Source organism: Aspergillus neoniger, assembly GCF_003184625.1.
Source record: "Aspergillus neoniger CBS 115656 unplaced genomic scaffold BO87scaffold_7, whole genome shotgun sequence".
Taxonomy (NCBI): domain Eukaryota; kingdom Fungi; phylum Ascomycota; class Eurotiomycetes; order Eurotiales; family Aspergillaceae; genus Aspergillus; species Aspergillus neoniger.
The window spans coordinates 700294-725087 of record NW_020291135.1 but is presented as its reverse complement, the minus strand read 5'-3'; the positions used below and the strand labels follow the sequence as shown (position 1 = coordinate 725087).

Here is a 24794-nt window from a genome sequence, read left to right as displayed (position 1 = left end):
GGTGCCAGCCATAGTGGGTGAAGAAGTCCTCGCTGAGTGCTGCCTCTTCTCACGTAGGATGAGCGAGGAGGGAGGTGCTGCTATCAGTATCAAGTGACTTCAGGGGATTGGAGAGGATTTCTAGAGCTAGCGCGATTTAGTATATGTATGGCAGGAGAAATCCCTCTTGGTGACTTGCACCTCAGAGCGACCACGAGAGGGGAAGGACTGACCGGAATATAGAGATAGAGAGTAGTAGAGAATAGCCCGATAGACACTGAGATCAACAGGGCAGGCACTGAAGTGTAGAAAGAGGAGTACACGGCAGAAGGAGGCAAGGCCGGTACAGATAAGATAGAAGGGTCGTGAGGCGTAAGATAGTAGGGGAAGGGAAAATTGTTGAACGAGATGAGATGAGATGAGATGATGAAAAGGGAGGAGGGAGAGAGTAGGTAAGAGAGAGAGAGAGAGACAGATGGGGGGAGGAGATATATGAAGGCGCGGTGGAGTAAGAGAACAATGGGAAGTGCCAGATGGATGTTGACAAGGAAGATGACGATAACGATAAAGAACGAGGAGGCAGATGAGGTGGGAAGAGGTTATCAATTAAATGGAGCATCCACCATCCCCACACCCGGGTTGGTCGAAAGGTCCGAGAGGGTCAAGGATGAAACTAAGGTGAGAATGGATTAGGAGGAAAGCAAAAAAGCAAGAGGAGGGGAGGGGAGGCAGAAAAGAGTAGGGGAGAAAATGGGTAAGGTACGAATGGTGGATGGGACGAGCATGAGCGAACAAAAGATCCGTCAGAAGGAGAAGCAGTAGTTGCAGGTTAGTTTAGGGAGTTCATGGCCCATCGAGAGGTTGAAACTGGGCGGGGATGGAAAGATGGAGGGAGGGATTGGAAGCCTCCCAGATGAGTCCAGACCCTCTTGGGATGGCCAGGATCTGTCGCAACTTTTTTTGGGAGGAGTTGAGTTAGGTAGTAAGTTAGTAAGTACAGTAGTAGTATGGATGTATTATGATTTTTCTCGATTTGGGTGACTGATTTCTTTAATTCTCATTCGATAGTTTTTGCTTTCCCCATTTTGATCTCCCAATTTGACTTTTTATTTTGATTCTTTTTTTTTTTTTTTTTTTTTTTTTTTTTTTTTTTTTTTTTTTTTTTTTTTTCTTTTTATTTTTTTTTTTTTTTTTTTTTTTTTTTTTTTTTTTTTTAATTCTTCTTATTATTTATCTGTGTTTCCTTCTGTCCCCTCATTTCTTTTTTACTATTTCCCAAAAAGGGAAAGTATCAGGATGAAGAAGAGGAGGGGGGGGGGAAAGTGTGAGCGAACCAAAACCAGAAGAAGTGAAAGAGGTAAGAAAACTAAAATAGAGAAAAAGGAAATAATTATTATTGTTGTAATTTTGGGGGAAAGAGAAGGAGGGAGGAGGGGGAAATCGATTCACCGTCTGGGCCGAAGATGGTGATCAGAGCGCTAGTGCCGAAAAGAGAAGAGACCACTTGACTAGGTACTAACCAGTGGCCGTCAGTATTACTTTTTTTTTTTTAATTATTCTGGGGAAAAAGGGAATAGGGAAAGGAAAAGGGAAAAATAAAGAGATGGATGGAAAGCACACTAAGCACTGTAAGGTAGGAAAAAGAAGGACTCAGGGAGAGAACACGACCAACCCACGTTCAGCAGACCACTAATGGCGGCCCTCAGTCAGCAAAGCGAAAAAAATGGAAAGACACACCACCATCCAAGTCAGGACTAGACCTACTGGGAAAGGTCAAGGGGAGGGTGACACGCTGACTGTTCAACAGAGGCCCGAATGGACCTGGTTGCAACGGGTTAGACACATCGATCGGACGAGTCGCAGTGGACGGACAAACACGGTGTGTGCGCCCCAAAGTGAGGCAGCGAAACGGATTCCATCGTCATCGACCCGGTCCAGCAAAAGCACCTGCTGCGCTGGAAGGGCCATGATCAGTCATCCGAGTGGTTATGATGGGTTATGTGCACGGGATTATTATTATTACTGCTATTGTTACTACCAATGTTACTGTACGGAGTCCGACAATGACCAACTCTCCTATGGAGTCCCAAGCTAGTCTGGTTATTATTATGGGGACTAGCTGCACCAGCCCATTTCTGCTGGACTTTGATACGCTGTACCCGGTCTGCTGCAGCGCCTACGGCGGTACATGGGCTTGAATGAATCCTGGGCCTGTTTCCCCAGCAGTGGTTCCGCAAGCCTCAGGTACCTACTAAGTCTAAGGTAGGAACAGTGACTCCAGGCTGAGGTACCTGAGTATGGTAGTCCTCCCACCAGCAGTGGCTTGCTGCGGCGGAGCAATGTACCAACGGTCCGGTTGGTGGCCAGTGGCAGGCCTCCTGCGTCCGTCTGCTCCGTACAAAGCACCCGGGAAGTCTACCAACTTTCCCCCCTCGACTCTACGGCTGCCACGTCGATGTCAGGCTACACCCGTTCGGGCTTTTCTCGTCCCCATACTCCGTACATACTCCTACACTACTACCACAGTGCTCGTCACGGCCAACTCTAGTTGGTCTTACTCCTCTGTCAGTTGGTGATGCGCTTGCAGATGACGAGCCAGCCGGAACTCAAGTTGTCCCTTATCGCGGTCGCTTGTTGTCGTATCAGGCGCGGCAGCAGAATAACTGAGAAGTAAGATCTCCTGAACAGTTGAGCACAAACCTCCTCTACGTTGTGTCTGGACACGACACTTTGGAGTCGAGTCTAGATGAGCAAACCCCAAGGGGCGATTGGGTATCAACAGCATTTGTTGTCGACCCCAGGCATCCCATTCTTCGTGGCTCTAGATCTTGCAAAAGAAGAAGCCGGTGGTCATAGTATATAGCAACAACTTAGGCAAGCGGCAGTAACCTGGGTACAGTCCCCGGGCCCAACCCGCGGTACCACGCGGAAGACATCCAGGGTTTGGCCGGCGTTGCCTGCACATGGCCGTCCAAGAATGACACGAGCTGGATCAGGTAATTATTGACACGGACTGCTGACAGTAGTCTGCCCACTCTGTGGTCTGTAGGGGTATGGTGGCTATGGAGCGCGGTACCAGAGAGGTGACGAAAATCTTTCGTAAATCCAGCTGCTAGAATATTTCCCGGATCTTCCTCTGGCGCCGTGACCGGACGATCTCAAGACTATCGACAATGGACCGATCATTTGGGGAAGGGGGAGTGTGTGGGGCGGAAGAAGATGCCGCCCAATACACGGGAAGGGAGACCAAATGTCACGTGTTACACGTGACTCTCTCCCAATCAGGACTAAATCACTGACAGCTGAGAGAACAGCTTGACTACTAGTACGGATGTAGTACTTACTATTAATCGTTCACCCACGGTGGGATAGGAAGAACAGTTGGTCCATGGGATCAACTAGCCCATCCTACTACTTACTCAATGAGTTAGTCGAGGAACGCTGTAAGTGACTAAGGGTTGCTGCGGATGGAGTGGTCTATGTGCTGGCGTTTCACCTCCACCCTGCCAACACGATGATAGAATCTAACCAAATCATGATGGCTTAGGAGTTAGGAACGCGCTCCCCCCCCCCCCCCCCCTCATGCTCTCACCGAAGGCAAGCGCTTTTGGCGGTCAACCGCTCCTCCACCGTTGTTTCAGAGTTCCAGCACCCACCACGAGCCCACTGCAGAGTCACCGCTTTTTTGAGGCCTAACAAGCGATGACGATACTACGGAGTTGAAGTGACCACTATGGATCGACTACTGCACCGTAGGAGTCCATAGTGTGTCCCCGAACGGGTAGAGCGCCGTTTCTGGAACCGGCTATCGTGTCTGAACATGGCTCGAGCCAATGACCGACGGCGCTCATAGTGTCTCTTCCCGAATGAAGAAAACATAGCCAGGGAAATCAGGGACTAGATACGTGGGATACTCGTGTGCAGAGTTGCTACTCCACTGTTGTCTCCGGCTTAATCTGCGCGGGTGGAGGATTTGTTCTAGGAAATCCCCCTCTTGCCGATTCTCGAAGACAGTCGAATCTCCGGCCCTCGCTGGTCGGCAGAACGGAGTACACCGTCGCAGTATGAGCAACAGCGGGGTATTGAGTTGAACCCGTGAGTCATGCACACTGGCTCAAGCATTCATCACTTCGTCCTCAATCTAGACACTGTATCGAAGAAAAGCGACTGAGGGAATAATCATTAACTCTACGGAGTAAATCCGGTGGCGAATTTGGCTTCTCTACTGTCTTGTCGGTCTGGAAAGTAGTTGTTACCCCTCGACTGCATCCAAACACCGAGGCCGTTTCGTAGTAGTGAACAACCAACAATCAACCCCACGATCGGTGAGGGAGAAATTTGTTGAAGTCTGGAAATTGCTGTTGCCTTTCAATCAGATCAACCAGCATCGAGCATAGTAGTATGTCGGCGATGAATTGCGTCATTGCCAGTTCTGCCCCTCCTGACTTCATCCCGCTTCAGTTTTCCCATCCCCCCCACCATTTTTCCTATCGTCCGATACGGACACATTCTTCACCAACTCCCAGCTACTCTGCGAAATACACATCGTTGCTGGCAGGCAAACACAATGCGATAGCACGATATTCTAATTGACAAGAATTAAATCCGTTACAGATCGTATATATTGAACACCGTACTAGTGCCACTGATCGGATCTAAAGTAGTACTATGTATACAAGAGTAGTATTCAACCAGTCGCGCCAGAGCAAGCGAAGCCAGTGAAAGTATCATGATCATAACAACAAAAGGATAACTACTAGTATCTTACACCATCAAAAGCAACTCCAAGAATAGCAATACCAAGTGCACAGCTTATGAGTAGAGTCCTGATGACAGACCATACTTAGTACCAACATACCACGTGATAACTACTTCGATAACGAATACTTACCATCTAGTCAATAATAGTAGCCATCCCCATCCACTTAGTATACGATGTAAGTATCTACTAAAATTCCCCTCTACAACCAAAACAAGAAATCCTATCCTTAGCCCGTCTTCCAGAAAGTGGAGGGCGATAAGTAACTACGGATCACTACCTACCTTACCAAATATAGCACCAAGTCCGGGAACAACGGGATTTCACGAGCAATTTCATTTCACGCATCCGAGAGTAAGAGTAAGATACTATGCAACAATGCGACAATTTTCTCAGCCAGTACGGAGGAGCGGGAATGAGTCGGCTACCGGAAATAAGCAGAGAGAATGCATTGATAGAAAAAGTCAAAGCGATGAATAGAAAGCAACTACCTAGTATAGAACAACTGGAAACTAAGTATATGGAGACAATGGAGATGATGATCATACGGTCCTCTCCTCCTGGCTGGCATCAAATGACAAGTTGATGGAACTAACAAACTAAACTAAATTATTAGCTAGCTAGCATTCGCTGCGCTCACAACTTGTTTTCACAGTTCACACCAATGCACTGTGATAAGTCTTAGGCGGACATTCTAGATTTGTTGTAGGATGTAAGTTAGTTAGTGTTAGTGAAGCCAGCTGGGCGACAATGTTCATCGATGCCTGCCTGCTTTCTTAGATTATGTTTAGTACGCAGGTACTTTTTCGTGCCTTGGCCCCGATCGACTTGGGCGTTGTCTGGAGAAGCGATGATGATGATAATGATGGATGAAAGGGAGGGGAAAGAACAGAAAACGACATGGGGACAAAAATAGATGCGTGACGCTATTCCGTGGGCGTCATGGTCGGTGGTAGCAAAGCACCCCTATTCGATGGGCCAGGGGATCGGCGGGCCCGCTAGACGTTCTGTGATCGTCCAATTTCCCTGAAGGGGGTGGGATGATAGGCTGGAAAAGGCTTTCAAAGTGGTCCACTAGTTCGTACCATCTGTGATTCCATGCAGGATCCGCATACAGCAGCAGTGTGTGCTGCCGGTTGATGGTGGAAAAAGCAGGGAAGAAAGTTTTTGGGTTGAGAATCCCGCCTCCTCTCTCTCTGTCTCTCTCTTTCCTCTCTCCAGGTTTTAGTGTATGCCTGACTTGGGCAGTTGTCACGCCAACTTATTTCCGAACCAAGGACCTTGCAAAGCTGACATTTTAATCCCTGAGAAATAGTAGTTAGGTAGTTGGTGATTGTGTCTGTTTGCTTGTTATTTTTGTTTGGGTTTTCAATTATTATTATTATAATTATTATTTTTTCGGGTCGAAAGGGGAAAGTATCTAGACTTGGGACAGTTACCGAACATTGGAAGGTTCCATGGTACGCCCGGTTGGCGCTATCTTGCCAAACTGCAACTGACAGCGAATCATTTAAGATTTGAGGCCGGAGCTGTTGGGCCACCCGCCCTTCCCATAGAAACGCGGACGGTCGAAAGGATTCAGGTCACTGCACTTAGTCTACTAGTTACTTAGGTCACCAACACCCACCTCTTTTTTCGCGCCAAAAGGCTAAACTTATCATCTTACTTGAAACCACTATGACAACATCTTCGCTGGGGTGATCGGAAACGGCTGCCGCCCATGCCCAACCAGTCCTAATTAGTCAGTTTTCTGCCTTACTCGATCCCTTTTCAGGATGTGATCGAGTCAGGCTATGGGTTGAGACTGGAGATTCGGGCAACGATAATGGCTTGGAAGACGGGACAGAAGAGGCGAGATCAACCCTCGATGTGTGAGATCTCATGAAGCCCACCAACTGGCTGGGACTGCGTAGGCCCGGTTGGCCAGGGCATCTGAACGCTCGGTATGTTTCAAATGATCTGGCCGATTGATCCATGCTGATACGAACACCAGTTATCCTTGTTTGGGCCGATCCTTCTGTGTATTGACAGCTAGGAAGGACTGCCTATACGTGCAATTCACCAAGTTTCGGACAGCCCGCCACAGGCAGGCCTGGGCGTCCTTCAAAAGCGAGTCTGGAACGGCGTTTAGCCAGCCGCTGGGCCAAATATCAGCTCGTTGTCCTCGCCTGAATGGGTGCTATGACCGCCAAAGGCAACGGCATTCTATGCCCTGGGCCGAATCTGTGTCTTTGATTGGATCCCACATTGAAAATTCCATGATGACGCGGCTGAACAAGTCGAATATTTGTGGATGGTCTCACTTCCTCAATCGTTGCTTTGCTGCTTTATTGCTAAGCCTCGCATTGCCTGAAGGATTAACCGCTGAGCCTTGTTTCGTCCAAGTGGCTGTGGTGATGCTCCGTTGCAACGCCAAATGGCGCATCTCTAGGCTAGACTTGTCAGCTCTAGTTGTCAGATAGATCCTTGCAGATCGGTGTAGCTAGTATGATGAGTACTCTGTACGCCGAGTAATCCTCAGCCACGTACGAGGTGCAAGACTTTGGAGGAGAGGTACCATTCTTTTAGCTCAAGCGGTTCTAGACTGGCCATCGGCTATTCTCGCTTGTCTTCGCGACACTGTCCCTTTCACAAGGAAGTTTGATACAGTATTTCTGCCACCGCGTTGATGTCGACATCTGCGCCACATTACTCTGCATTTGATTCAAATCAGTATGCTTTCATATTGTCACATTCGCTTCGGTAGGCAAATGGTGAGGTTGTGATGGCATACACTGTGGTATACTTTGCAGTGTGGTGATAAGAGTAGAAAATAGGCAGGTACGTCGATAATACCATCGGAGCAGTCATCATCAGGCTGTTACTTCAGATAGCTCTGGCTGTTGTTACTACTAGAATAGTCTGCATCCTTCCGTTTCTACTTCCAAATGTTAGCGGAACTCTGGCATCAGGAGAATCGGATAAGCTTAATTTATTCAAAAGTCTTCGTTTTATCTAAAAGGGTGACAGTTGATAACACCAATACAGACCCTCAATCAGTTCTGGAGGCAAGTCACTTCATGAGGCGATGTCGCTGTGACTTTTCTACCGAAACTTCGGAAAAATATCTTCAAAAGCTGGCTCTTCCTGTTGCATAAGGTCCTCAGACTCTAGCATTTCGATATTTTATTGTCTTGCGGCCATCTTATAATAATCCTCGCAATCTTCGCCATTTGCAAATTCGATTGAGTTCTTGAGTTCGCAAGGGGGACAATCGGTATTTCTTTCATGATAACAGGCCTCTATCGAATTTGTGACATCCTTTCGATGTCCGCACTATACCTGCGGTCCTACCTTACCACCATATAATTCGTTGTGGAAACACTATTTCGATTGGTTCGGGGGCCTCGGTGTTATGTTCAAAGCATTTTCAACTTTATTCATGGTGTCGACTGCAGCGATTGGAGGCGTCAGCGTCATCATGCTAGTACTAGTAATGCACGAATATGTATAATACTATGACATCTTTTCACTTCATTCCGTACTAATGTGCATGGTTATCAGGTCATTGGTTATTGCCTGGTATTGAAGTGACGGAGTACTTCGTGGTACATGAAACGGCTCTATGCACAACTATAAGAGCCGTGTTGCTCGTCAATGGTGGGTGTTGAGAGGGCTCACCCGAGAGCTGATGGTGAGGTAAATCTGGGGAAAGACACCGGCTACTATGAGGGATGATGGGAGAAACAATCTGGCGAAGTTGTCTCGAAGGCAAGTCCAAGGGACCGGGACTGCCAATCTAATATAGTACACAATACGCGACAGAAAAAAATCCATGTTTTGTGAGATTGCCGATCTGATAGGGGCGTACTTTAGTAGATTTGACGTTCAAGTAGTCCCACCTCGCCACCATCTACATGGTATTTTATAGCTCCAATCCCTGTGAAGTAGTGTTCTGCAGCCCTCCTCGAAGCCGTCTCCAACGGCGTAGCTATGTGGTCATTGCGCAACAATCATACCACCATACCAAACAGGCGTTGAGGCATATCGGATGCTTCTTGGCCTCTTCTACACTTGCATCATATACGCAGCCAGTCGACATATGCAACTCACGCGGGCCATATGCAAACCTTCGTGCACTCACCGGCAGACGTTTCATTGTATTGATTTGAGACAAAATTGGTTCAGCGACAATGCTTGAAGATTTGCAAGAGAGCTGGCGAACAGCTAGACGATGAAGTCATGGGCCGTTGGAACTGCGATAGCTCACTTTTGGGCCCTGTACGATCAATGGGACCGTGACATCAGATGTGCCACTTATCTTGCGACAATCGAAGACTGCACCCACTTTTTCAGTTGGAGTGTCGACTCGGGGCCTGCCATTGCGCAGGCAAAAGCGCGAGAAAAATGACCTTGGAAGCAGCCGATCGAAGGTGGAGAAGAGGTCGGATGGTACCGAGAGGAGAGTGGAGGAAAAGCCTGGTGTGTAGTTGGTACAAAATGAGGAAGAAAGGACCATAGTTCTTTTGTGAGATAGTGACGAGAAAGATGCACTGACGTCAGATTGCCACCCTGGAATCAGATCCCCCACAATTGCAAAGAGGCTGTCATGACATTAGTCTGTAATCACTAGGGCCGATTATATAGGGTCGACTCTTGCCTCTTTGCGCCGCATCCTCCACCTTCTTTCCAGCTGAATATATTCACCAGACAATGAAAGGGTCAATCCAATAATTAATTCATTTTCTGTCAATTTACTCTCTTCCAATAATCTACTCGAAACTGCATGGACCACCATTCCACGTGACCTATCTTTCGCTGGCCTCAGGAAGCCACGTCATTCGGCGGTGAAGCGCAGTTCCCTCACTTTTCTGCCCCTTAAAAAAGAAAGAACAATCGGGAAGGCGCGCCGTCGCGCTGCTGCAAAAGGGGAAGCGGGCCTCCATCAAAAGCGATCGTCATCCTCGTCTTCTTCCCCTCATCCTCGTCCTAATACTTTCCTCTCACTCTCTCCGTTCGATATACTCTCTTTCGCCATCCACCATCTGTTTTTTCCCCGTTCTTCACCCCTACGATCGGATTATCTCTCCTTGTACATCAACATGTCCGATCCCACCCTCTATCTCTACACCTCCCTGACTGCGGGGTCGTCCCATATCGTCACCGCAACGGCACGCCTGGAGACGATTCTCAAAGCCAACAAGCTCCCCTTCCGCGCAATCGATGTGGCCACGGACGAAGTAGCCAGGAAGCTCTGGGGCCGTCGCTCCAAGGGCAAGAAACTCCCTGGCTTGGTGAAATTCGGCACTGTTGTCGGAGTACGTATTCCTCCCTCATCCCAGCGCAGAGAGGCTAGGTGGCTACTAGCGACGGAAGCACAATATAGACGGGGGACTACCAGCTAACATCCTTCAAACAACAGGACTTGGAGCAAGTTGAAGAATGGAATGAGTATGGTGAGCTGAGGATGCAGGTTAACAGTGTCGAAGACATCGACAGTATTCCCGCTACTAGTACTCCGATCGCACCCCCCTCGGCCGCATCTACCCCCACCCCCGAACCCACTACCCTCAAACAGAGCACAATCAAGATTCAAAGCCCCCCTTCCAAAGAGACCCCGAAAGACACTGCCATCACGGCTGCTATGCGCCAGGCTAGCGGGGAGGCCGCTGCCAAAGCTAAGGGTAGCGGCACTCAACCTGTCCCGGCTAAGGAACCTACCCCAGCAAAGGAACCTACCCCGGCTGTTACAGAACAAAAAGAGACTCCGAAAGAGACCCCTGCGGCTGGCGAGCAGTCCGAGGCAGGCAAGGAAGATACTGTACGTGGGAACGAGGCTGCTCCCGATACTCAGGCTAGCAAGCCTAGGCGGCCGCCTCTCGTGCCCGAGGTAGCTGCAGAGTCGTCTGCTAATTTTCATGCTGATGCTGCTGAAGCTTTAGGAATGGTTCAGCACCACCGTGGCTCCATCATATCCGCCACATCCAAAGAAGAACAAGAAAAAGTTGCACAGGACTTGCGGAAGTCTATTTCCGGGGGTCAACAGGATCTTCTCAAATCCTTGAGGGAGGATAATGCGGCGCGGACAGATCAGGAGGAGACGATCGAAGAAGAGTAGGATTGGTGGTGAAACCCAGGATGGGACCCCGGTCGACAGAAAGCGCGGGCTGCCAAAGTCAACGGCCGGGGTTTTGCGGTTGCATTCATTTTGAGACGACGAATACGACTCAAGCGTCCTAGTTTCGGTTATCGCGAAACTCTTACCGTTTATCTTCGTTCCCTGTAAAGATACCAGCTTTTACTGTTGTTTGCTTGCTGTTTATTTCTTTCTTTGTAACTTGCTTTCAATGCTGTATATGTTCGAACTGGACTCGTTTCCCATTACATACATAGTTGATGATCCCGCTGTCTACCTACTCTATCCGATCCGTATACCCAACCCATATAACCTTCTAAATATGCCTGAACGCGCATCATCCGCCCGTAACCGATCAAATACTCTTTGACCCTTTTTCGCTCATCACATGTCGACAGGGAAAACACCCGAACAAGGGCCCATGAGAATTCTGTAAGGCGCCAGGAAGAAGCTAGAAAACGCAAAGAACAAATAAGAAATGCGAGCGATCGCAACGAAAATCGTGTCACATGAACCGGAAAACTTTTGTTTATGGTTTCCTTCCCCCCTCTTCTATTCTTATTATTTATTGGATTATTATTCATTTCAGTTTACTCCTTGCGATACTTGTTAACAGTCTCGCGGAGCTTAGCGATGACGTCGGCGGGATCCTGAGCGCCAAAGACGGCCGAGCCCGCAACGATGACGTTGGCGCCAGCCTCAGCAGCCTGGTCAATCGTGCCCAGTCCCAAGCCACCATCCACTTCGATGTTGAGGTTAGGGTATTTCTCGCGCAGAGCTTTGACCTTGGGCAGCTCGGAAGCCATGAACTTCTGACCACCGAACCCGGGGTGAACGGTCATAACCAGGACCATCTGATAGTTGCCAAGAGAGATAGCGTTAGCATGTTGTTACTTGCTCCGTAGCTTGAACTTTAACCAGCATCTCTCTCCACTGTAGACTAGTATATGCATGTGGGGTATGCTCCGCAAAGATGTGCCGATGAGGGGAAGATCATGGGGATGTAGTAGGTTCAACTCACATCCGGACGTTCCTTCTCGTTCTCATTCGCCAAAATATCCCAGAGCACGTCGACAGGGGTATCGGGCTTGATGGCAATTCCGGCTTGCATGCCCTCGTCGTGGATATAACGGATCAGGTCCTTGGGGCTGGTCTTGGTGGTTGTGGTGTTGTCGGCGGGACTGGTAGCGGCGGTGGAGGAAATGGCGGCTTCGTAGTGGAAGCAGTAGAGATCACAGCCGGCGTCTTTGAAGTCCTTGACCCATTTGTGGGGCTGTATGGGGAATGAGCATGAGCTTGGAATTCATTGAGGCATGTACGATAATGGTAGAAAGGGAGCCAGACGCACCTCCTGAATCATCATGTGGCAGTCAAAGGTACCCTTGCCGTGGGGTTCGGTGGGACGAGCAACATGGGAGCGAATCTTGGTGACGACGGGGGCGCCAAAGGTCATGTTGGGGACGAAGTGGCCGTCCATGATGTCGACGTGCAACCAGTCGGATCCTTGGGCGATCTTGGTCGAGCATTCGCTGCCCAGGGTGCCGAAGTCGGCACTCAGGATGGAGGGAGCAATGATAGCTGGCGGGGACATGGTGGATAAGAATAGATAGAGAGGAGAGAAGAGGTTTGGAGGTAGGTAGTAGGGTTAATTGGTTTCTGGGATGAAGATATGAAGAGGATTTAAGAAGGGATTTATTTTATTTAAGATTCGGTATTATGCGGTACCAACGGAGATGGAGGAAGTGGAGGGGCACCGGATTTATAGTTACGGACAATTATTATTCTTATGACGGGTCACCGACGAACGAGGGGCGCGGTGAAAGGAATGGGGGGAGGGTGGGAAGGGAGAGCCACACCCGGGAGTGGATATCAAGAATAGTATGGAGACTTCCATCACGGCCAAAAGGGCAACGAGCCATAAGTCAGCCGGATGTTGATATCACCGCCATTTTTTTGCAGTATTCAGTTTTTGCCTGTCGACGTCAGTTCAATCCCTCCGGAGTACCCAAAAGGGAAATCTGCTGCCCGTCGATAAGGGCTAGGGTCCTGGATTGCACGTGGGGGGAAGACTTGGCTGCAGCCCGGTGGGGGCCTGGGTGCCTGAACACCCGGTCGAGACTCGCGCCCAATGCATGTCACGGGTTTAACCCCAATTGGGAACTGGCCCATCCACTTGACCAGTAGTGCACATCTCCTTGTCCAGTTCATCCATCCTCCCTGTCGTGACCATCCTTTCCGATGCCGACACGCTGGTCCGGTGACTCAACCATCTCCCCTTTCAGTTTGCCGTTGGGATCTGTACGCGGACCGGATTTCCCTTTTCTGTGCTTTCCTGCGGCAGTCGACAGCTGGCCCATGCTCAATAGTATGTGAGTGAATTGGCTTATGCTAGTTAAGCTGGCTGTGGCTGGGTTACCCGCGCTGCTTATCATCATATCTACAGTAGTAGCCCCTCTCATCAACTCCCATTGATGCTTGATCATGATGATTCGAAATCAACTCCTTATTCTACTCATAAGTCCACTACCACTGCCAATCCACCCATGGCACGCACTGGCAACGGCTATTGACCGCTTGGACTATCTCCGCTTGCCCATCGTTTTCTAAAGATAGAGCACCGGGCGCTTAGAGCCTGCCAATCACACGAACACCTCCCCCATCACACACAGCTTCAATCTCTGGCTGGAGGGCGGTTCTTTGCAGACACAAAGATCTTCCCCCCACGCTGATTGGAACGCTTGCCTCCCGAGTCCGTCCGTTGTCGCCCATCATGGCTGGCCGACTGCTCGGATTCGTCGTGGCCGAAGCGCCCATCATCCCACCACCAATGATAGCATCTTTAGCTTGTCCAGTGGCAGGGATTACAGGTGCTTTGTGCGCAATGTTGCAGTAGTTCCTGCAGGTCTGGTGATGGTGGGAGGGTGTTCCCTCCAGATCTCCCTCCCTTCCCCTCTTTCCAGCGCTTTATTAGTAGAGCGAGCGCTACCGGTCACCAAAGGTGATCTTCACCTTACCCCGTCTCGGTCGGATTCTTCACCACCTTTTTCTTTGTGTTTTGTGTTTCTGTCAAGTTATTGTGTTCTCAGCTCTGGTAGCTGGGTAATCATTCGTTCTACTAATTCTCTGATACCGTTGAACCGTTGATCGGTGTCAACTGCAATCGAGATACCCTAGCTGCTTCGTTGGATATACGTTGTCTAAGTCGACTACTGCATCATAACCTGCATGCCATATCGTAATCGAAGGAAGGATAAGACTAGCATCGGGCACATTTGGGCATCATGACGGACGTATACCGTCCCGCAACGGGCAGATGCCCACCCCTGCGACAGGTGCGAGGAACGAGGCTTGATACGATAGTAGAGGACGCGCGCGAGGCGCATTATGCAGACTCTACAAAGCCTGTTGCATCCAGTGCCAAGCAGACAACACCAAAGGCACCGCAACCTCCACAGCCACCACAGCTGAAGCTCAAGACCAGCGGGCTTTCATCAGTGTCTCGACTGCCTCGATTCTTCTCGCCAATATCCGCAGGCTCCGTCTCCTCTTGCTCAGACACTGAATGGCAGCGTCAGATGCAGCCGTTTGAAGACCTGTACGATGCAACGGATGACGATTCGGACATCAGTGATGAATGCACTTCCTTCGCTAGCACCCGACCAACAAGCTTGGTGACACCCACGACGCGTACTTCGGTTTTTTCTCCGGTCTCCCGCAGCCGGTACCCTAGTCTCACGATACCGTCGTCCACAATGTGGCCATCACTGCATGGTGCTGCAAAGAGCTCTCCGATTCCGCCAACCCCGCCGCCAAAGATTCCTGTCTCCCCAGCTGCCCTGTCAATGCTCGCCCATTCTGTGCCGGCCGTGCATGCCCCGCCGTCCTTGGACGGAAGTGTCTCCTCTGATCAGGTGTCAAACATCAGTGCTCCAGCAACTCCAGACCTGCAATCCCTCCCAGACAATGACTGGACTGCACAAGACGTGCATGTTCGTCACGAACTAGAGGATTCACAGGATGAAGATCTTGAGGCGGAGCCGGATACCCAAAGCATTCAGATCGCTATTGAGAGCGCCAACGAGGACTGGCGTCAGGTCCTAGGCAGGTTTCCACGGATCCCGGGCGGCCAGTCGACCGCGTCGTCAATTGACCTGGATGCGGAGCCAGTAAGGGGAGATACACCATCTGACCGGGGCGTATCTCTTCCTGCAGATGCCTTAGAGACACTGAGGCACATCTCCCTCGGTGGAACTCCAGATCCCTGGTCGGAAACTTCTGAGTCCAACGAAGAGATGTGGCAGATCCGTATGCCACCAGAACGCCCGCGCAGTGCCGACGATGCCACTCCGGCGTCAGAACTCTCAGGGTATAGTTTCAGCAGGCTGAGCATACCCTCACCTGGTGGCTTCTTTGCTTCACTGGGTCCACGAGCACGTCACACATGGTCTATCCCCTGTGGAAATAAACCGCCGACTTCTGCCACTGCCGAGGGCTTTTACAAGCTACCGTTCTGCCGGACCGAAGGGGAGGTAGTTGAGCATGTCATAGAGTACCCCGAACGGACGACAGAAGAACAGCTGACAGCCGTGTATGATCCCATCGGACCACCCACCGCTATCAGAATTCCCGAGGAAAAGACGCCCAAATTATTCGATCAATTCGATGATCAAGCATGTTCTGAGGATGATGCTATGGACGATGCTCTTCCGCCCATCGGCCCGGACGATCAGTACGAACGAGACGAGGACTATGAGAGCGAACTAAAGCAAAAGGCAATGTCGGGTTTGGACCGGACCAGCGATTGGCTAGCGGCCCAGGCTTCTTACCTTTCAGCTCTCAATGAGACCAATCCCGTGAACATGTTGGATGAAGAGGCTTACAACGAGGAAGTTGGGCCTAAGACCGACTGGCAATCACCCAATCAGTTAAGCCGGAAGCAGTCGGTTCGTTTTGCCAAAGCTCTTCCAGAAGCACCCAGCTCTCGCCCCTCTTTACTAGCGAGTAGAGACTCCATATACTGGCGCGGATTCAAGGCGGTCCAGCAACAGTCCGGCAGTCGGGACACCTTTGTGCATCGGAACACGAGATTTGATGCTGTTCAGTCTGTCCGACTGGGCTTAACAGATGCGCACATCAAGCGTTTGCGTGGAAACTATGAGATCGCTCGTCCGGAACGTCCAGCTTATAAAGGGCCCTTCTCATTGGCGCCTCGCAACTCAACAATGGACTCGGCTCTGGCAGAAAAGGCCCAGTTCTCCATAGTTGAGAAGGAGCAGACCGTATTGTCTCAAATTCGTCAACCGATGTGGGCCATGGATGCTCTGAGATATATCAACGGGGGTCGCCTCATTGTGAGTCCTGCTCTGAAGCAACTGTCCAGCACGCGTAAACGAACTCCCCGTCAACTACGGATCCTCGACCTCGGCGGACACGCCTCATGCGAATGGGCTTGGCAACTGGCTCACGAGTACCCTCATGTTAAAGTATATACCGTCTTTACTGAGCATCAGGAAGTCAACCCAGGCATCAAAGGACCTCCCAATCACCGGCACCTTCCTGTATCCCAACTGTGGAAACTGCCGTTCGCCGACAATAAGTTCGATGTGATCTCAGCCCGCTCTCTTCCTGCTTTGTTGAAGAAAGGATGCCCGTCTGGGGAGACTCAAGACCAGTATGACCTTTGCCTGAAAGAATGTCGACGCTGCCTCAAGCCAGGTGGTTACTTGGAGTTCTTTGTCATGGATGCAGAAATCACACGTGCTGGCCCGCAAGCATCTGCCAGGTCAGCTGAATTTGCGTCCGGTCTCAGGGCTCTGGGTTACGACCCGACACCAACCAAAGGCTTTCTCAGTCGCTTGCAGAAGAACTTTGCGGATGTGAAGCGAGCCTGGATGTTCCTACCTATGGGTACTGAGCCGGTCAAGTCTGAACCGCCTAGAGAGACCCCCGATCCGAGGGTGAAGAGTCTCATTGAAGAATGTGAAGCGGTGCAAGGCCCAGTCGGGAGCACGGCAGATATCGCCAGTGTTACGGGTGTGCTAGGTGGCTGGATCTGGGAACAATGGCTTGTAAAACTGCAAACAGAACTGGGAATGGATCAACAAGATCTGCTGGCAGGCATTGGAAGTGTGTTTGATGAGGGACGCAAGAACGGTGCAGGCTGGACCTGCTTGTCGGGGTGGGCAATGAAACCGAGGCCTAAGAAGAAGAAGCGTCACGGACGGAAATCTAGCAAAGGCTGAGCCGTGCTTCTCCGTCTATTCTCTTTCCATTCGACGCCGAGTTTTCATTCGGGCCGCTCAAGGTACACTATGAACCCCAAGCTGCCCTGGTGGCGCATCTAATGTAATAGCGGGAGTTGTGTCTTTCTTATCGCTCTTTTTAAATACCCCTTTGTTTATGCGGAATGAGAGATGATGAATTCAGATTGATGGCTGGTGGACACTAGGGTGGATAGCTGGTGACAATGACACTCATTTGATACCCAGCAGATCGATATTATATATTTTGTAGCTATACTAGTAAGTTGTTAGTACAAGTAGGTTAAATCCGAGATATACACCCGGCGAACCTGCTGTCTACGTCTCGCATACCTGAATCATGCATATTTGACTTTCAGGAGATGGACACTATAAACATGCTCCAAATTTGACTAGAATACTCAGAACAAACCTGTTTTGATTCCACGATCAAATGTCATAGCCAGCATAGCTGACACGCCAATCACGTGACCCAATCACAGTGCTCAACACCAAACCGCAGCATCATACCCGCAGCTCCAGATAATCGCATATTCCTCGTCTTCACGTCTCCCACCGCCAGCCCCACAAGGAAAGGATCCAATCGATACCTCCTTACTAAATCTTCAGCAGCCAATGCGCTACTAATCCATTCAACAACAAAATCACAACTCCGACCGCATCAATACCCCTCCATATTCTCCCCCACCTCGCACCGCAACCATGCTCTTCTTCAGGTAAGAAAGCGCCCGAGATCCTCAAACCAGCACCAAGGCAACCACGGCTAATACTTCCCACCATGGGGATAATTACTTTGCAGCTTCTTCAAGACTCTTACCAACCAAACGGTGACCATCGAACTCAAGAACGACATTCGCATCCGCGGCACTCTCAAATCCGTCGACCAGTACCTGAACATTAAGCTGGATGATGTCGACGTCCTGGATCTGGATAAATACCCGCATTTGTCGTCCGTGAAGAACATGTTTATCCGTGGCAGTGTGGTGCGGTATGTTATGCTGCCGAGGTCGGAGGTTGATATTGGGCTTTTGGAAGATGCGACGAGGAGAGGTATGCTTCATCCCTGGTCTCTCTATCTGATTGAAGGAGCATAGATGTATCTGTGCAACCGTGTTTTGGGTTATGGATTGCTAATATTGGTGTGGTACGAACAGAAGCTGCGAACCAGGCTGGCAAAGCTCGGTGATTTCGCCTTGATTGATGGATTGTCGCTTTGTTGGTTGGGTTTCTTCTACGGATGGGATTAAAGTTTTCTTTTATGTATTTTTCTTTTTATTTCTTCTTTGATTTGCAGATTTAATCTTCACGATGTGATGATGTTTGTGGTTGTCATGCGGGTTTCACTTTTTATTATGTTGCTGATATCCATGGTTAAACATGGCGGAGAGAGAGGGAAAGAGATAGAGAGGAGGGTCTGCGTGGATGGAAAACATCGGGCCAGAGCAGACTAGCTGGATGGAGTACTGCTCCTTTGATTGGGGTTGATTTGGTTTGCTTGGAATTGCAGATGCTGAATGATGGTGATGAGGATAGGCACACCTGCATACTACATCTACTGACTACTAGGAGTACATGTCAGTGGGAGGACGAATAAGTTTACTGGGTAAAGCTCTCCTGGACACACGATAAAAAGAAAAAGAACGGAGTATGCGGATACTTAGTAGTAACAAGATGAATGAAAAACAAATCACAAAGCCCATCTACTTACCACTATAAGTTACTTAGTACTCTCAATCCTCCAACTCAGTACTAGTAACAACCGCAAATGGAAACCAAAGGGTGGAACGGTCACCTGACTTCGTGTCGCGAAAATCGAGTCGAGTCTCCGCCCGCCGCGCCCGCGCCTTATCTCTTTTCGCCGCTTTGGCTAATTCGACCAGTCCGACTGCCTCAGATTCTACTCTCAGCGCTCCTCGATTTGTATGAGCCAACCATCTGTACAGATACATCACCCTTATACTATACTATATTCACGACTAAATCTTGTATGAATATGCTTTAATGCCCCCAATACGCCATACATACCCATACCCTCACGCATAAATTATCCGCCCGCCCGCCACCTTTGACCACGCGATAAAGCAACGAAAGCACACGATCAATCACAAAGCCTGAACGATGCCTACGACATTCCCTCCTCGAAAACCATCTACGCCCTCTCGGTCAACACCGGCGAAATCAAAAGCCATCAAACGCAACACCAGCCTTCTCAGTTTCTTCCAAAAGGCGGACGGACCGCCGAAGGCTACATCTCGGCAGTCGCGGATTACGCAATTCGCGAAGAAAGCGGAGAAGAATAATACGACTGGCGATGAGGGGTCCTCGGGGGTGAGGGGTGGCAATGGGGCTGCTGGTGCTGGGGGGTTGTTTTTGGAGGATGCGAAGAAGGTGGTGAATTATACGAGTGGTGGGGACTATGTGAGGGAGAAGACACCCGAGGATATTTGGGAGGAAGAGGAGGAACGGTTTCAGGAAAATGGGGGCAGTGTGAAGAAGAGGAGGGTTGAGGAGGGTATCTCGCTGGAGGAAGATATTGATAATGGGAGTGGGGAGGATAAGAAGAAGACGGAGAGCGAGAGTGGCACTGAATCGAAGTCAACTCAGAAGCCGTCTCGGTCAGTCAGCGGGCCATTCATTGATGAATCGGACAGTGAGAGCGAGGATCTGGAGCAGTTCAGGGAATACGAGAATGGGACTGAGATTGAGGCCAGGGTATCGGACAGGAAAGTAAACTCGGCAGACGAAACCCAGGCTCCCGCAGTCGATGTCGACACACCACCGGTAAGAGAAGCCACGAGCCACGACGATGATGTTTACGCGGATTTTGACGATCTTGAAGAGGACGAGTTCCGAGGGGAAGAAGACTTTTTAGATGCATTCGACGATGATGAGGATTTCAAAGGCGACATTGGACTTGACGACAGCGGGATTCCGGGTGAAGACTTTGGCTGTGAAGCGCCTGTGTGCCCTGTATGTCAGGCTGTTTTGACAGGCTTGTCTGAGACGGTAAGTTGTGCGGATTGTGTCTCTGGTGCTGGTGGTAATGGTTGTTCTAGGATGTCTCGGTACATGTCAACGATTGTCTTGATGGGAAGCCTACGGAGTCGTTGAAACATGAGCCACAGGCGGAGCCAGACCCGGACCCGGAGCCGGGACCGGAGTTGAAGTCGTCGAAAGGAATGAGTCTTGCCGACCGGGCTGCTATCGCGAGACCAGCGCAGCGTGACCCATATGCCACTGGCGTCGCAGGAACGAGGTCGGCCTTTTCGAAGCTCATGGCCGGCAACGCGGAAGATACAGCATGGAATGCAGCGGCGGCCAACGAGGTTGCGTCCCGTGGCAAACAAGCTTATCAACGGACGTGTCCGTTCTACAAGATCATCCCTGGCTTCTCCCTCTGTGTGGATGCGTTTCGATACGGAGCCGTCGAGGGGTGCAACGCGTATTTCCTCAGTCACTTCCACAGCGATCATTACATCGGCCTTACGGGGTCCTGGCGCCATGGACCAATCTACTGCAGCAGGCCTACGGCCAATTTGGTGTGCCAGCAATTGAAAGTTGACCGGAAGTGGCTTGTACCACTTGAGTTCGAACAGAAGACGGAAATCCCGGCGACGGGAGGAGCGCAAGTGACCTTGATCGAAGCGAATCATTGTCCCGGGAGCGCCATCTTTCTTTTCGAGAAATCAATGGGATCCGGCCCCTCGCAGAGGACACACCGTGTCCTTCACTGTGGTGACTTTCGCGCCTCGCCACTGCATGTGCAACATGCCCTTCTCCGCCCGGAGATCACTGATCCTGCAACTGGCAAGGCTCGCCAGCAACGAATCGACGCCTGCTATCTCGACACTACCTATCTGAGCCCTAAGTACGCATTCCCAGGCCAAGAAGACGTCATTGAAGCTTGCGCGGACCTCTGCGTTGAGCTCGACCAAGACGCCAATGATACCAACGGCCGAGCATTCGGACGACCAGTCAATGGGAAAAGCGGAATGCTGAGCAAGTTTGTGACGGCTGTGACTGGATCCCGCCCGTCTCCAACGCAAGGAAGCCGTCCTCCGGGGCGGTTATTGGTGGTGATTGGGACGTACAGCATCGGCAAGGAACGCATTTGTCTGGGGATTGCGCGGGCATTGAAGAGCAAAATCTACGCAACGCCAGCTAAGCAGCGGGTCTGTGCGTGCCTCGAGGATGCTGAGCTGTCATCGCTGCTGACGGACGATCCCACGGAGGCGCAGGTGCATATGCAGACGCTCTTTGAGATCCGGGCGGAGACGCTGGCGGACTACCTGGACTCGATGAAGCCGCACTTCACGCGGGTGGTGGGATTTCGACCCACGGGGTGGACGTATCGACCGCCAGCTGGAAGAATGCTGGACAACCCACCGGTGTCGGTGGTGCTCAACTCGGCGCATTGGAAGACGCCCTTCTCTGCGAAAGACCTGGTGCCACAGCGGGGGAGTACGCGGGAAAGTGCCTGCTTTGGAGTGCCGTACAGCGAGCACAGCTCATTTCGGGAGTTGAGCATGTTCTGCTGTGCACTCCGGATCGGACGGGTGATCCCCACGGTGAACGTGGGTAGCCGGAAAAGTCGGGAGCGCATGAAGGCGTGGATTGAGCGATGGGAGGCGGAGAAACGGAAGAATGGATTGTACCGCGTGGAGAAAAGTCGCTGGTAGGGAATAGACAAGAATAGTATTCTGAGGGAAGGATTCCCAGAGGCGGATCGGGGCATGTTGCCTAACGGGGCAAGTCAGGAGTAGCACTGTAAGTAGTCACAAGTCACGAGCTATGTACATAAACACGTTAGTCATGAACATAAACCAGCTTATTCACTCGTTATGCTTCCGGAACTCTCGCCTCCCCGAAGTCACGAGATCAATAATTAGAAAGCAACCATGGCCGTTTTGACCATTGGCATCTCTCTCACTGGCTGTATCCCCATTTATCCCCATGGATCCATCCAAAGTATTGATCCCTTTGGGGTCAGGATCTCCCACCAACCCCACGGGATTCCTCCAAAGTATCCCAAAGTATATACGAACAACCGAGCACAAGCGGGGGAAGGCAAGGGGACCGGCGCTGCAAATCGGCTGGCAGATCAGTCGCGGCTCAGCAGAGACTCCCGACTTTCCCTTCCGTTGCCTGTCTTTGCCTCGGGGATCCAAAGCTGCCCGTCTGCCATAAATATGTTCCTTGCTTCAACTCAAATAATAAGAGGTGACAATTCAAACCGACTTCTTCTCGAACACGAAAACATTCTTCTTCATCCATGGCGATATTTGAGTGAAGTGGACTAGTTTTGATATCTTCTCATTCTCCAACCAATTTTTTTTTTTTTTTTTTTTTTTTTTTTTTTTTTTTTTTTTTTTTTTTTTTTTTTTTTTTTGATATTCATTACCTTATACTTGCTTATTTCCCCTTCGGAGGTAAGTTGGTCTCCTTGGCACCCACATTCCCGGCTGCATTTTGCGGCTGAGGAATTGCTTCTCCCTCACTGCATTTGCCGGTGCTAACTTCCGAGCGCAACCAGCTAGATACCTTTCCCCCACAAAAACAACCATGCTCGCCCTGCTCCTGTCACCCTACGGGGCCTATCTGGGTCTAGCCTTGCTAGTCCTCTACTATCTCCTTCCTTATCTACAACGCTCTCACCTTCGCGATATCCCCGCCCCCGGTCTGGCCGCCTTCACCAATTTCTGGGTGCTCCTGCAAACTCGTCGCGGTCACCGTTTTATCGTCGTCGACAACGCTCACAAGAAATATGGAAAGCTCGTTCGCCTCGCCCCCCGTCATACCTCCATCGCCGATGATGGGGCCATCCAGGCTGTCTACGGCCACGGAAATGGTTTCCTGAAGTCGTACGTGCCCTCTCCTGTTTTATTTTTCACTTTCGTTCCTGGACTATACCTGGCATATGGAACGATTCTCCGGAAGCTAATCAACTTCTGTTCCAGTGACTTCTACGATGCCTTCGTCTCCATTCACCGTGGTCTCTTCAACACGCGCGACCGCGCGGAGCACACCCGCAAGCGCAAGACCGTCTCCCACACCTTCAGTATGAAGTCCATCGGCCAGTTCGAGCAGTACATCCACGGCAACATTGAGCTGTTCGTCAAGCAATGGAACCGCATGGCCGATACCCAGCGCAACCCCAAGACCGGTTTCGCCAGTCTGGACGCCCTGAACTGGTTCAACTACCTGGCTTTCGACATCATCGGTGACCTGGCCTTCGGCGCTCCCTTCGGCATGCTCGACAAGGGCAAGGATTTCGCCGAGATGCGCAAGACTCCCGACTCGCCCCCCTCCTACGTCCAAGCCGTCGAGGTCCTCAACCGCCGCGGTGAAGTCTCCGCCACCCTGGGTTGCTACCCGGCCCTGAAGCCCTTTGCCAAGTACATCCCCGACAGTTTCTTCCGTGATGGTATCCAGGCCGTCGAGGACCTGGCTGGTATTGCCGTCGCCCGTGTCAACGAGCGTCTCCGCCCCGAAGTCATGGCCAACAACACCCGTGTCGACCTGCTCGCCCGCCTCATGGAAGGCAAGGATGGCAACGGCGAAAAGCTCGGTCGCGCCGAACTTACCGCCGAAGCTTTGACCCAGCTGATCGCCGGATCCGATACCACCTCCAACACCTCCTGCGCCATCCTCTACTGGTGCATGCGCACGCCCGGTGTGATCGAGAAGCTCCACAAGGTCCTGGACGAAGCCATCCCTCAAGACGTCGACGTCCCCACCCATTCCATGGTTAAAGACATCCCCTACCTCCAATGGGTCATCTGGGAAACCATGCGCATCCACAGCACCTCCGCTATGGGTCTCCCCCGTGAAATCCCCGCCGGTAACCCCCCCGTCACCATCTCCGGCCACACCTTCTACCCCGGCGACATTGTCTCCGTGCCCAGCTACACCATCCACCGCTCCACGGAGATCTGGGGCCCCGATGCCGAGCAATTCGTCCCGGAGCGCTGGGACCCCGCTCGTCTCACCCCTCGTCAAAAGGCCGCTTTCATTCCCTTCAGCACCGGCCCCAGAGCCTGTGTCGGTCGCAACGTGGCAGAGATGGAACTCCTGGTTATCTGCGGTACGGTGTTCCGTCTCTTTGAGTTTGAAATGCAGCAGGAGGGTCCCATGGAGACGAGAGAGGGTTTCTTGAGGAAGCCCCTCGGACTGCAGGTCGGTATGAAGCGGAGACAGCCTGGTTCGGCTTGAACGAGTGGTTGTGTTGTATCCGCAAATGGAGATATCCGAAGGAGCCGTCCGTCCCCCGTGCATAGATTATTTCCCGGAGAAAGGGGGGTGGGCGCGACGATGGAAGAGGTTCGATTCTGATGTATATGTATAAGCGAGTTGCGAGAATGGATTAGTATATATTTACATAGCTAGCATTCATACTTGCAATGAATGACATGATGAGATGATTAATTTCATTATTGATATTTTTCTTGACACGCGTCTATTCATACAGTGGTTTCTTCTCCTCTCAACGCTCACACTGAAAACAATGTGAACAAGCAAACTAACTCACACTCATCAGAATTCCATGATATGATCCATCACACGTCTTACAGAAACAATTATCCAATGAAGATCATCATCATTGAAACCCAATATGCAAAGCAAAATATGTCACAAGTATTCACATTATGGATTACACTAATAGCTTAGCAGAGATAGGGGG

The 24794-nt window shown here is 50.8% G+C and overlaps 3 protein-coding genes across 3 annotated transcripts; 2 read left to right on the top strand and 1 right to left on the bottom strand.

The window, feature by feature from the left end:
* The first annotated feature begins 9367 nt into the window (after positions 1-9367).
* Positions 9368-11143, top strand: BO87DRAFT_374173 (uncharacterized protein). Its single transcript, XM_025622727.1, has 2 exons — positions 9368-10035; positions 10140-11143. The coding sequence occupies exons 1-2, from the start codon at positions 9820-9822 to the stop codon at positions 10833-10835; spliced, it is 912 nt and encodes a 303-aa protein (XP_025482619.1). The 5' UTR covers positions 9368-9819; the 3' UTR covers positions 10836-11143.
* Positions 11144-11357: 214 nt separating this feature from the next.
* On the bottom strand, positions 11358-12775 carry BO87DRAFT_374171 (ribulose-phosphate 3-epimerase RPE1). Its single transcript, XM_025622726.1, has 3 exons — positions 12202-12775; positions 11875-12126; positions 11358-11707 (listed from the first exon to the last, which is right to left on the bottom strand). Exons 1-3 carry the CDS (start codon positions 12442-12444, stop codon positions 11444-11446), a joined length of 759 nt encoding a protein of 252 aa, XP_025482618.1. The 5' UTR covers positions 12445-12775; the 3' UTR covers positions 11358-11443.
* A 1359-nt stretch (positions 12776-14134) lies between these two features.
* Positions 14135-24325, top strand: BO87DRAFT_394774 (p450-domain-containing protein; the record flags this gene model as incomplete). Its single annotated transcript, XM_025625146.1, has 22 exons — positions 14135-15019; positions 15077-15147; positions 15184-15254; positions 15285-15441; positions 15475-15635; positions 15687-15742; positions 15779-15796; positions 15887-15922; positions 15956-15958; positions 15992-16158; positions 16234-16330; positions 16364-16456; positions 16493-16571; positions 16602-16655; positions 16695-16983; positions 17913-18101; positions 19327-20119; positions 20170-21764; positions 21835-21880; positions 21941-22017; positions 22651-22974; positions 23071-24325. 22 exons carry the CDS (start codon positions 14135-14137, stop codon positions 24323-24325), a joined length of 6516 nt encoding a protein of 2171 aa, XP_025482617.1.
* Positions 24326-24794: the final 469 nt, after the last annotated feature.

Bases quoted from the DNA above. Each gene is read 5' to 3' on its own strand.
- BO87DRAFT_374171 (XM_025622726.1), bottom strand. From the start codon at position 12,444: ATGTCCCCGCCAGCTATCATTGCTCCCTCCATCCTGAGTGCCGACTTC. The intron at 12,127-12,201 runs GTGCGTCTGGCT...TTCCCCATACAG, and splicing joins GCCACATGATGATTCAGGAG to CCCCACAAATGGGTCAAGGA. The intron at 11,708-11,874 runs GTGAGTTGAACC...GGCAACTATCAG, and splicing joins ACGAGAAGGAACGTCCGGAT to ATGGTCCTGGTTATGACCGT.
- BO87DRAFT_374173 (XM_025622727.1), top strand. From the start codon at position 9,820: ATGTCCGATCCCACCCTCTATCTCTACACCTCCCTGACTGCGGGGTCG. The intron at 10,036-10,139 runs GTACGTATTCCT...TTCAAACAACAG, and splicing joins AATTCGGCACTGTTGTCGGA to GACTTGGAGCAAGTTGAAGA.